The sequence below is a fragment of the Taurulus bubalis genome, assembly GCF_910589615.1.
Source record: "Taurulus bubalis genome assembly, chromosome: 3".
NCBI lineage: Eukaryota > Metazoa > Chordata > Actinopteri > Perciformes > Cottidae > Taurulus > Taurulus bubalis.
This window is the reverse complement of record NC_136591.1, coordinates 25,885,935-25,898,142: the sequence shown is the minus strand read 5'-3', so window position 1 is coordinate 25,898,142 and position 12,208 is coordinate 25,885,935. Positions and strand designations below refer to the sequence as shown.

The following is a 12,208-nucleotide window of genomic DNA, read 5'->3' as shown; positions in this document are numbered from 1 at the left end:
GTCGTTTAATACACTGCAAGGAGGCCATTAGTTACTATTCAGTGTAAAAGTAACAAATGTATCTTTCCTAATTGTTGTGTTTTTTTTATGCTATGACATGTCTAATATCTGCTGTGAGCAACATTAGTAATTATGTTTATCTGTTTTAGGGAAATGAATGAATGAGAGGTTTGAAAGCATTAAAATAAAAAATTATGAAAACAATAAAAGTAAACAAACTACCCAATTCTAGAGATGAACATAAGTTTAATCAAGATTAAATATATGCCCCCAAAAATATTGAAACAATTCAAAACAATACAAAAAGATGAGCTTTTCTGTCTGCCATGTCAGTAGAGTCCTACAGCTTTATACTTCCTACAAGTTTTGGACTTTCATTCGGGGTAAAATGTATACATATATCTCATTCACCATATTTTACAGTGCATTGATTCTCAAAACCATAGCCTTCTCCCACATCTACAAACCCAAACATAAACTCCTTTATAGAATTATTTACATACAAGGCTTGAACAAGTCACCTCAAACCGTTTGGTGAGCAAAAAGAAACTTAAGAAAAACAAATATCACCCATCAGAACATAAGGGAACTTTCTTAAACTGTACTGCTTAAGTAAGACATGGTGACATTTTGTTACACAAATTCACTGAATGGATTGGGAGGCGGGAGTGGCCTCTAATTATTAAATAATATGATAAACTCACACTCAGCAGGGGCATTGCAGGGTTACTTAACTTGCAAGTTATTCCGCCTCAGTCTTTAAAGTTTGGTTGCAGACACACAAAAATGTACAAATACAGCTCGATGAGTGATGACATGAAACCAAATGTGACACCTGCTGAACACATCCCACACAATGCACATGTGGCAGGTACACAACGCATACATAAGTAATGTGAAACTGAACACCACAATTAATCTAAGGAATGGAAGCTAATTAACTTTAAAAAGTTGAAAACAAGTGATTTAGTGAGCAACCGTGTGAGCAAACAATATCTCGGTTTATTCACAATACATTTTTTTTAGATGACAATTTGAGTTAATCCAAAACCAGGAAGAATAAAAGCAGAACAGCAACAATGCATTTTGAGTTATGGATTTTGAGTGCCGCAAAAGGTGTAACAGCGTGCCTTGACCTCCAAAACATGACATTTTTATTGTTCAGTGTAGTCGTGTGTCAGAGTTCAGCATCTCCAAACACGCAGAATGATAAACACAGAATCCTCCTTGGTAATATTAATATAACATCTGTCGTAATAATAACTCCTTTTTTTCTTGATCCTATCATGAAGACTTGATGAGCAAAGGACAGTTGATTTGATGAAATCAATCACACGGGAGGAGAAAAGGGAGAACAAATATTCATTGAGTAATTTGTTTTTAATCTGCTTATTCTGTATCACACACAGAGATTGTAAAGCCTGATGGGCTACCTTTCCTTGTGCATGTTATTCTATACTCACTCATTCAACACTTATGACCAATTTCAGGTCACTCCAAACCATGGAATGCCATCTTACCTGTAGACGATTTAAAAAAAAAAAAAAAAAATCTACTCCTGCTGCATTCTGTCAATCAGATTGCATCAATAAAAATAAAATAAAAAAAAGTAGTGAAAGGTGTTGTTTTTGTGTGAGAACAAGCCAAAAAAAGCCCCGCTTCCCCTCTACAGCCTCTCAGATCTTAACCTATGTGCGGAGGCTCGGGAGAAGAACAGACCACTGTTGTACAACAAAAAAAGATGATCAAGTTTGTGTGTCATGGTGTTTTTAATGTGCGTGTGTGTGAGAGACTTGGCAAAGACCAAAAGCTCTCTGTGGAACAGAGGCATAGTGTTATGAACCACATTTGTAATATAATTAGATTTTTGACATCGTCTTGTGTTCTTCTGGGAGAAACGACCACTATTACCACCAAACAGGAAACGTTGTCTCTCAAAGAGTGCTGGACTTGCCGGGTTTCCGCTTAACGTGGTTACGAAAGCGTCACTTGGGGCAGAAGCAGCCACAAGGCCACGTTGGACAGTGTTGGGCTGGGGCGGAGACAGAAGAGGAGCCCAGGGTGAGAAGTGGTCAAAACAATAAGAGAGAGAGAGAAGTCCAACAGCTTGGTCTATGTGAACGCAGCGAGGACAGATGGTGGATTTACAACAGGAATACACATTCCTCTTCCAAGGGCTCGATGACAGACTCTAGCGTGGGTTTATCTTGGGACACGTATACACATACATGTTAGTCCAATCTCCAAACTAGGGCTTCAGTTGAGTCTCTTTGTCCCCCTCTGGTGGTTTTGTCCAGAATAGATCTGGTATCAATTTTTCCTTCAAAAACACACACACACACACACACACACATATATATATATATATATATATGAACACACACACTCCTTGGCTCCCCTGTGTCTGTATTCAGGCTTATCTGGTGTAGTAGACTCTGTAGTAAACACTCTTGGAACGCCAGAGTGAATAGGAGTTGTCGAACTTGAGCAGGTAGACTCCGCGGCCAGGGTACTGATGGCTGCCGGCGTACACCTCCTCATGACAGTCCCGCCGGTACACCGGCACAATCTCATCCACCTGAGGCTTCCCTGCCTCCTTCTTCGCCTTCTCCTCCTCACTGGGAGGCTCACCTGAGGACACAAGAACAACGTTTACAGTTGTAATAGAAAGCAGGAGGGAATCCCACAGCTTCACATGCAACGTTATCGTCATCCATACTATTATGAAGTTATATTTGTGCCTCAATCCTTAACACATGATGTGAAATTGGAAGCAAAGAAAAAGATTTTGTAGAATTTGGGAAAACTGAAATCTATTGTGACAGTTTTTGAACAAAATAAAGTCCGCCATAGAGTACTCATGAATGAGGCATGAATCTAATGCCCATGTTGTGACAGTAACCATAAATACGCAACTGCTACTCCAGCAGACAGTCGGAAATTAGGTTTAGAAAGACTAGCATATCTGCCAAAGGCTAATTTGTACAGTCAGTCTAACTAACAAAACATTGCCAAGTCCACTGCACAATACTGCCATTTATCTTAACGTTTAATTTCCACAATTCCTTTCTAGTCACAGTGCGCTGGTTTCCACCAAAGAATACAAGAAGGACTTCCTCCTCCAAGGAGATATTTGATGTTTAACTATGGCGTAGGCCAGCTCTGAACTTGAGATAAGAATATAATATCGGAAAATCTAGTTAATCATATCTCCATTGGCTGATGAGTGAAGCAAAATCACAAAAACACATATTCCTATTGAAAGCTAAATCTGTGGCAAATATAGAACTAAATAACCATCATGACTTCACATTAAATTGCCATCATGAACAATCAATACCATTTGATATCCAATAGTGAAACCAAGGGAACAGCAAGCAAAGTTACATTTGTCAATTCATGGAAAAATAGTATGTTTTGAAGAATTTGTTTTGTTTAAATAATAATTACCACATTATGGAAGGAGAGCTTTAATAACATGTTGATTTTAACAACAACCTTATTCACACAGACTTCCCACCCACAACTCACCTTCCTCATCCTCGTCCTCGTCGCTGGACTCCGACACGTGCACGCTGACTGACGCAGAGGCAGCGTCCGTCCACTCGAAGAAGACGCCGAAGCCGATGTCATAATAGTCTGTGGCAAACTCCCAGAAAAGGTAAGAGCCCTCCTCGTGAGTGGGCACTCGCACCGTCACCACCTCCCCACGCCCCACTGTGATCACGCTGTCTGCGTCCTGCCGGATCTTCTCCTTGAAGTCCTTGATCTGTGGCCGTGTCCACATGGAGGGCGCCGCTATGACTGGTGGTGAGTCTGCTGCGGTAAAAGAGATAAGAGACTTATTACAATCTAATGCAACCTATCAATACAGTTTTCCTCTTATACTGAAAATATATATACAAATAATACATTTCCTACCAGCATACACATACTGGAGACTACCTGCAACGCGAAAAACGCTTTTGTTCGCACGGCACCCATCTTCAAATCCGGCCTTCATTTTGATCTCAACTTCATCTGTGCAAATATAATTACTAATATTTGTGGCTGCAAACAACCTGTTTTGCACTGAATATATTTTGAAGATAACAATAACGTTCAACCTGTGCAAAACAAAATGAGTGCAGATGTGTGAGCCATCACATTGTATCAGTATTAATGGCTGCAATGAGCTGCTTTCCTCAAATATTTTTAAAACGGGGTTGTAGATTTGATACGGCCGCTCTCAATTCATGCTCAATGTTGAGCTGAGATCTATATTCTATTTTGAGAGACGCAACAGCAGAAAAGCAGACCTCACAGAGGTAGGCTTTTAGCAAAATACCAAGAAGAATAAAGTCATAAATTCACAAGAAACAAAAGTGTGATGTCTCGTAAATGTAACATTTTAGTCTCTGAGGATATGTACATGTGACCAATGGCAATACCCGGCTATCAATCTATCCTCAAAACCTTGTTTTGAGAGTGAGCAGCCAGCCATTATTTGCCTCAGGATGTATGCTTTGGAATCAGACCAAGGCCTAGTTCATTTCTGGTGCGAGTGCTTACTCTTCTGAAAGCAGAAAGTGTGGTTGGATCGTTCCTAAACCAGTATACTATCATGCGTCACTAGTTCCAGCTCTTCCCCTCTCTGCCCTCCAGGTAACATCAATAAGGTACGATCAGGTTTCAAGTTTGGTAAAACGCTTTGTTTGTTTGACAGAAAGCATTCCCACCTCTGTCCTGTAGCCATTAACTACACAATGAGGAAAGATATATTATGTATATGACGTCTGCACAAAGTCAACTCGGACGGTTTATAGGTTTCAAATGAGAAACATCTGCGGCCCACCAACCTAATAAAGGCCCGTTCTCTGAGACCTCCTCTGCCGGCTCAGGCTCTGGCTCCCTGTCCATGCTCTCCGAGTAAGAGTCCGACTGGCCTCCGTTGACTGTCGGGGTTTCCTCACTTGCAGTTATTGACGCTTCACACAACGGTCCTGCTGCTGAAGCAGCGATGGGTTCCCCACTACAGAAGCCGCTAGATTCAAGGGTACCCTGCATCAACGAATCCGCCTGCATCTGCTGCTTCTGTAAGGCCGCCTGGGACAAAAGGACGACATCACCGAGTCAATACATTGAAAGGGACACAAACCAAGAATGTTAACTTTCTACAAAGCTGTTGGAAGGATCCCTAACTCCTGCTATGAAATAAACTCATATGTATGCCAGGCTGCACTCTTATTGCTGAAATTGTTATACTGATGAGTTTGCTCAAGACTGCGCTTGTCACAATGCATCTTCATTATTTGAGGAACTTAAACATTTATTTGTTTATGAAATTGCATTTTGGCGCAAGCCTTTTTTTGCATACCAAAGGCCTTGTGTACCTCATCATGAAGTATTTAGTTCTTTTACAGACATTGAAGCTTGGCCCACGACTATTTTCTATTTACTTTGAAAGAAGATATTTCCAATATTTAAGCTTCCCCATTAACTCAAATCTTAAAAGTCTATCCCTCTGTTAATGATTACACACTACCTGTTGCTGGGCCAGCTGGACCTGGTAGAGCTGCTGCATGTATTGCTGGTAGTGCTGCTCCTGGAGCTGCCGGATAAGGCCCAGCTGTTGCTCGGGGCTGTTGGGGTATTGCTGGGCAGCATACTGCTGGAACTGTACTGCTGTCTGAGCATTCAATGCCGCCATAATCTGTTGTCTGGGAAATAGACCACGGGGGCAGAGTTGGTGAGGAAGGAAATACAGGAAACTGAGAGGAGACAATGGTGAACAGTGGAAAAATGAAGGATTTTAACATAGAGAGAAAAGTTGTAGTGAGTAAAAATTGGAACAGGTTTCAGCTGAGCACTGAATCTGCTCCAGAGCTGAAAAGACAATACCACTACAGATATCAATGTCATGGAAATGCGCTGATCATGTAGAAGTCACTTTGATGTATTGCAAGTTCTTTATGCATACACAAAGTGATACGAGACACATACTTCTGCTGCTCAATCCGTAGCCTCTCCTCTTCTGCCTGTCTCCTTTCCTCATCCTCTCTCCTCTGCCTTTCCTCCTCCTCAAGCCTCCGTCTCTCCTCCTCCTGCCTTTGTAGCTCCCTCTCCTCCTCCTCGAGTCTCTGACGCTCCTCTTCTTCTTTCCTGAAGAGCAAAGTAATGGAGGATGTTATAAATTATACGAATGGTCAAATTCATTAAAGAAATATCAAACACCAACAGACATTTTTTTTCAATTCTTCCCTTGTTGCTTCTCAGTTTTTGCTGGCTGCATATAGGACAAACTGAGACAGTCTGTATTTAGAAACTGCAGCAGAGGGTTCCCCTCAGGGGAACTATAGTCGAGCGCCTTACCTTTTCCTCTCCTGCTCCTCCCTTTCGATCTTGTGTGAGGTGATGTAGGGAGCAAAGAGGTTACAGCACTTGTTCAGCAGCTTGACAAACTCAACCATGGCCTCCTCCTTCTCCAGGTTACCCAAGGAGGCCCACTCTTTCCTGGACACAGCGTGAGAATGGAGGTAAGGATAGGTGATATCGGCAGGTAGGCAAACTCGGCTCAAACTCGCCTCTTTTAGAGTGAGTTTTGTTAATTGGTAGCATTTATAACCATTGCTTCTTAAGAACATAACATTGTAAATACTAAGTGTGTGTCCGTGAAACAAGCTATTTTACATCAAAAGGTGTTCATACGTTTTACAAGCACACCACAATTGTTTAATGGACTATCTGGACACACTAAATAGCCGGAATATTTATCAGATTTCAAACCCTCTGGCACACATATTCAGACGTCTGCGTGGGTTACCTGCGGTCATTGCCCAAGACATCAAAGAAGCCGACCTCTGGCGAAGCATCAGGATTATAAGGCCCCAGTAACACCTGTTTGTGCAGAGCCACCAGTCGAAGCTTCTCCTCATAGGTCGGGTGGAAGGCCTTCCCATCTTTATCTGAGAGCAGCAATGTAGAAGCAATGAATTTGCATTCATTGTGTTTTTTATGACCAGCATTGAAACGTGCTTGTAAACACAACACACCTTGTGCTTTAGTACAACATAGTAGTAGCCACTGTAGAAGCATAAAGGGCATTGTATTCTTTCAACACTCTTTTGACCTGATAAAATCCTCATGGCAAGATTACTTCAATCACATTGAGACAAAAATCCAGAGGTGAGGCAAGGATCAGATTGTATACAAAACAAGTTACACAAGACCAAACCCTAACTGACTAGAAATACATGACTAAAAATACAACACACAGATTACTATCAGAGTGCCGACCGTGCCCCAAACCTGTTTGCACAGCCAGTACAAGTGCTTTGCTCCAAAAACAGAGAAAATGAGAGTTAAAAAATCGTTCCGGATATGATCAGGATGTTTATTGGATTTCCTGTTGGAGTGGCAACATGGGAGTGGTCGATGGATATACATATGAGCAAGCAGTTGGGCTGTAAAACAGGCCACCGGTCACACAACCCTCCCTGTAAGTGGGTGAAAGCCTGGCTTCAAGCAGCGCGGTGGAGTGAAGTGGTTTCAAAGACGTCGATCTGAGACTATGGACTGGTATTATCCTCGGAGCTAACCCACTCCTTCACCACAATGGGAACCTGTCAGCGTCTAATTCATCAGAGAAGAATCCGTGTTAGCAAATTACGTACAGGCTCCTTTCAGCCGCTTCACGGGCACGGCAGGGTGTGTTAAAGCTCCCAAACAAATGACTACGAGCCACCTCTCGGTGAGATGGATAGCGCATAGATCATAAGCTCTTAGCGGCATTAGTTAACCTAGTTAATGGAGCAGTCGCGTGCCAAGCCAGGTTATTCTTCCCAACCCTCCAAAAAAGGGGCACAAAAAAAGTAGACAGCCGGATGCAAATATCGTCAGGCCACACATAGACACCAAGTGGACTTCTTGGTCGTGCTTATTCCCTCCCCTTTAAACAAGCAGCCAGCAGCTTTTTGGCAGCGTTGGGTGGTTAGCTGTGTGGCTAATGTACCGCTGAAGGCTGACAGCAGCAGCCCCGGTGACAGCTAACGCTCAGAGCTAACGTTAGCAAACGGCCAACATCAACCAGCGAGAGACCCGTCTCACTATTTAACGGGCGGCTCGCGCGCTAACTGTTCACCGCTTTCTATACGTTGGAGCTTCGAGGTTAGAACGGAAGCCATAAAATACCTTTGAAAAATTTAAGGCCCATTCCGTACAGCTCCAGCAAAGGAAAGCCCCATTTCCTCTCTATCGCCGATTTCGCCGTCTCTCCATCTTCGCCTCCCGCGTCACCCGACGTGTCGGTCTCGGGTTCTGCGGGTTCGGGGTCCGGCTCTTCGACCCGGGTCTGCTCGCCCTCCGGGTCGGGACTAAGGGTGAGGCCATCGATGGAAACTTCGAGCCGGCTGGAAGTAGCACTGTCGAGGTCGCCGCTCTGAACCTCTGTCGCCATCATGTAGACTGTCAGCTGAAGCGGCCACGTACCTACTTCCGTTTACATTTGGCGGAAGTTCCGGGAGATTTTTTTGTTCTTCTTCGATGTAAATAATGACGACGCTTTAACCGCTAACAGGCACATTTACAGATTTGTATTTATTCGTTTTACACTGAATTTCTGTAAATGTATATTCTAAATATATGCATTTTGAAACAACAAGGAAGATACTTACTTTTTTTAAAATCAGCTTAAGCTTTATTGTTCATGGAGGGATTAGTTGTCTAGCAGCCAAATGAAACATAGAGAACATATAATAAAATACATCAAACATAGTAAACACCATTCAAAAGTTCTTAAAGTGTGTTGTATAATGTATCAAAACTATGACTTGTCAATTCAACCTTTTAGTGGAATGGTTGGGGATGGATGGATTCCTGTTTATTAAAATATATATACAGGGAGCATTGTGCTAGCTATATATATATATATATATATATATATATATATATATATATATATATATATATATATATATATATAGCTAGCACAATGCCCCCTTTCCCGCAAGAACTGGACCATTAATACAGTTGTGTAAAGACAGACATCCATACACAAATACACCACCCAAATACATTGCTATAGATGATGGATGGATTTCTGTTCATTTATTTGAGTAAACATGACAAAACTGAATATTTAGGGCTGATAACAGTATAAATTTTGAAGATGAAGCAATTTTGCCTGGTAGTCCTTTTTCTATAAACACAAACAATAGCAATCTATTAAATGTGGTTATTAGAGCTGAAGATCTATCAGATTAAATTAGATTAGAAAACTTTACTAATCCCCAGTGGGGAAACTCATTTGTCACCAAAAGTCATACAGACAACAATAGACTCATACAGACAACAACAGACAAAGTTCACAGTGCACAGGCAGACAAGGAACACATTACAAAGAACACACACCAGAAAATGCAATATGAAACACGACATATGACCCACATCAGAAAGATGCTAAATCTAAAAACTACAACTAAAGGTGTTCATTAAAAAATCTAACTGCTGCTGAAACAAAAGACCTTCTGAGTCGTTCAGTAGAACACTTTGGCATCCTGAATCGCTCACTGAATGAACTTCTGAGTCCATTAAAAACACAGTGTAGTGGATGGCCTTCAAAAGAAACAATCATTTTTAACTTGGCCCTTGATCTCTTTTCCATAGTGACCTGAGTCTGGGGGAAGGCCAATCACTGAGCCAGCCTTTCTGATAATTTTATCGATCCTGTTTTTATCATCCGCAGAGCACAGCATAGAAGAGGACACTAGCTAAGATCCTCTGATAAAAAACATGAAGAAGCTTTCTGCTTATATCAAATGATCTAAGCTTCTTCAAGAAGAAAAGGCTTGACTGAGCCTTTTTAATGAGCCGAAGTCAGTGCTTTCTGGTGGACAAACAATGTAATGGAGACACTCTTTCTAAATTGCCTCAAACTTATCTTTGGCATTTCAATACTGACTCAAGCGATTTTTCAATCCAGCTCTAGCATAAATATTTAACATTTGCTAATCAGTCCTTAGAAGATGAGTACATAGAGCTACAATCATCACACTAAACTTTGGATTGTGATTATATCAATGCACCTTTACACTGAGCCAACATTTTCATTAGAAAACTATATATAAATGTACTATTACTCCTTAAATAACCATGTCAAATACACAAAGAACAAACTCAAAAAGAGGCCCATAAGTCAGGTGCCATTTTAACACAATCCTGCAAACTTGTGAGGATAATTTACCTGTCTGTCTACAGGTTGAATGTATAGTGGTCAGGTCCAACAGTGGGTTAAACAGCGGTCAGACCTCAAAGGTGTGAACATGCTTTTGTTTGTGTCTACAGCTTGAGCTGCCAACTGGAAATGGCCAGTAGAAATCCCAAAGTGTTTTCACTGTTTGATGTTTGAAAGTGAAGTCTGTTAACTACAATATACCAGCATGAATCAATGTAGAACTGCATTCTTTTAACTTAAAATGTAAAATGTAGATCATGGGCTGCCAAGCTGAAAATGATTACTAAATACAAACACTGAAAGTCAAAGTGCATTACAATTAGAACAATGCTGAATTCATATTTTTCATTGGTCATAACTCAAGAGCTTTGTGACTATGAGGCATTTCATGTTCATTCCATGATCAGCTGTGCGGACAGCTTTCAGGAAAACATTGTCACATATATTACAAAAGGAATCAGGAAATCCAACAGCCTGATTTTAGCATAGCAATCTGGTCTGTGAACACAGGCAATACCCAATTAGGGCCCCAGACAAAGCAACCTGTGAACTGTGAATGTCTCTACCAACAAGCACGTCCGACCTCAACAATGCTGTATGTGTCAACGTACAAAGATCAATAAGTGCCGTTGCGGATGTGAAATGACACAAGGCCTGTCAAGACATTTTCCCACAGAGACCAACAAGAAAATAACCAGAGAAAACCTCTGAAGTTATATTGTAGGTCCATGTTAAAGGTCTCTTTCAGGAGCATGATAGTTTAATGCTAAACTCACAATCTACTCCAGGATGACTTTAAACCAGTTTCAGCTACATCCCATAATGAGGATGTGGCACCAAGTCTGACAATCACGTGGTATTGCAATAATGTCGCCCCACACCCAAAATAATTAAATATAATGCATGACATTGAACCTTAATTGCCCACGTATGTCCAATATTTCACTATGACAAATTATTTACTGAAATGAGCTTGGACTCCCACTAAAAGTACATGTAACCATTAAAGATTAGTCTTGTCCAAATATGTGTGAACAAATTAGTCTGTCTGTGGTGTTACCTGACCTCTTGACTTGATCCGCCTCCTCTAAATCAAATGAAGGTGACCCATTCAATAACAAGCCCTTAATCCTGGGTACTTCTGAACTGAGTTTTGTGTATTGGGATCAACTTCATGGGGCAGGAAGTACAATTTCCTACCCATCAATGTGGAGCAGACCGCTAAAGACCTGGAACTTTATCAAACATAACTTATATTCTTTCTCATGTAAGCCTAAAGGGGGGTAAATCACAAAGAAAAACGATAACCCATGTAGATGCAGAATCACAATCAACAAGACATACATACATTATTAATGGGATGTTCTTTAAGTTATTTTAACGTGTATTTATTTAGTGTCTTCCTGCTATACTGACATAAAATATTCAATAGATATACTCTGCATCATATATTATGTACACAAATACAGTATGGGAACCGGCTACATAGCATTGCTGAATGGCTCTTTCAGTCAGTTGTTAAAATATAAGGGAATAGGCTGATCAGTTTTGAAAAATAAAATGGAGTTTATTACATACATACATTTAAAATAAAATATGGTTATTATCAAGCAACAGACATGCAGCCTTCCCAAGGCTCAGAGTAGGAAAGGGCAGTTTCCGACTGCCTCTCTTTGATGGCTACCGGTCAGTTATTGCTTCATCCATTCCAAAGCGGATAAATGTTTTCCCTGCCGATGTGTATTGAGCATGCAGATTCCATTAAAACCCCTTTAAAGAGACCTGCGGCCGCACCACCGTCCCAGGTGTGATGCCTTCACACCTCCAGCGGCCTGCAGACGTCTGAAGTTGGTGCGCGGCCGCTGCAGTGCCAGCCGGCCCCGATGGTTGCCCCATTCACACGTACAGGCAGCAGCACCTTTGATCGCGGGGGGATTTAACTCCAGCGAGGCGCGCAGCCCTCACACTCAGTCAGTCGCTGGAAATAAGACGTTGAGG

General features: G+C 41.4%; 1 protein-coding gene across 2 annotated transcripts; it reads right to left on the bottom strand.

The window, feature by feature from the left end:
* Positions 1-232: 232 nt before the first annotated feature.
* Positions 233-8,468, bottom strand: acbd3 (acyl-Coenzyme A binding domain containing 3; the record flags this gene model as incomplete). 2 transcript variants are annotated; one of them, XM_079214717.1, is made up of 8 exons in its annotated part: positions 233-2,631; positions 3,532-3,816; positions 4,839-5,085; positions 5,525-5,699; positions 5,983-6,141; positions 6,352-6,492; positions 6,803-6,944; positions 8,170-8,468. In XM_079214717.1, the coding sequence occupies 8 exons, from the start codon at positions 8,435-8,437 to the stop codon at positions 2,417-2,419; spliced, it is 1,632 nt and encodes a 543-aa protein (XP_079070843.1). In that variant the 3' UTR covers positions 233-2,416. The 2 variants fall into 2 exon arrangements, with proteins under 2 accessions (XP_079070843.1, XP_079070842.1); XM_079214716.1 differs by having other exon boundaries at positions 3,532-3,819; positions 8,170-8,437.
* Positions 8,469-12,208: the final 3,740 nt, after the last annotated feature.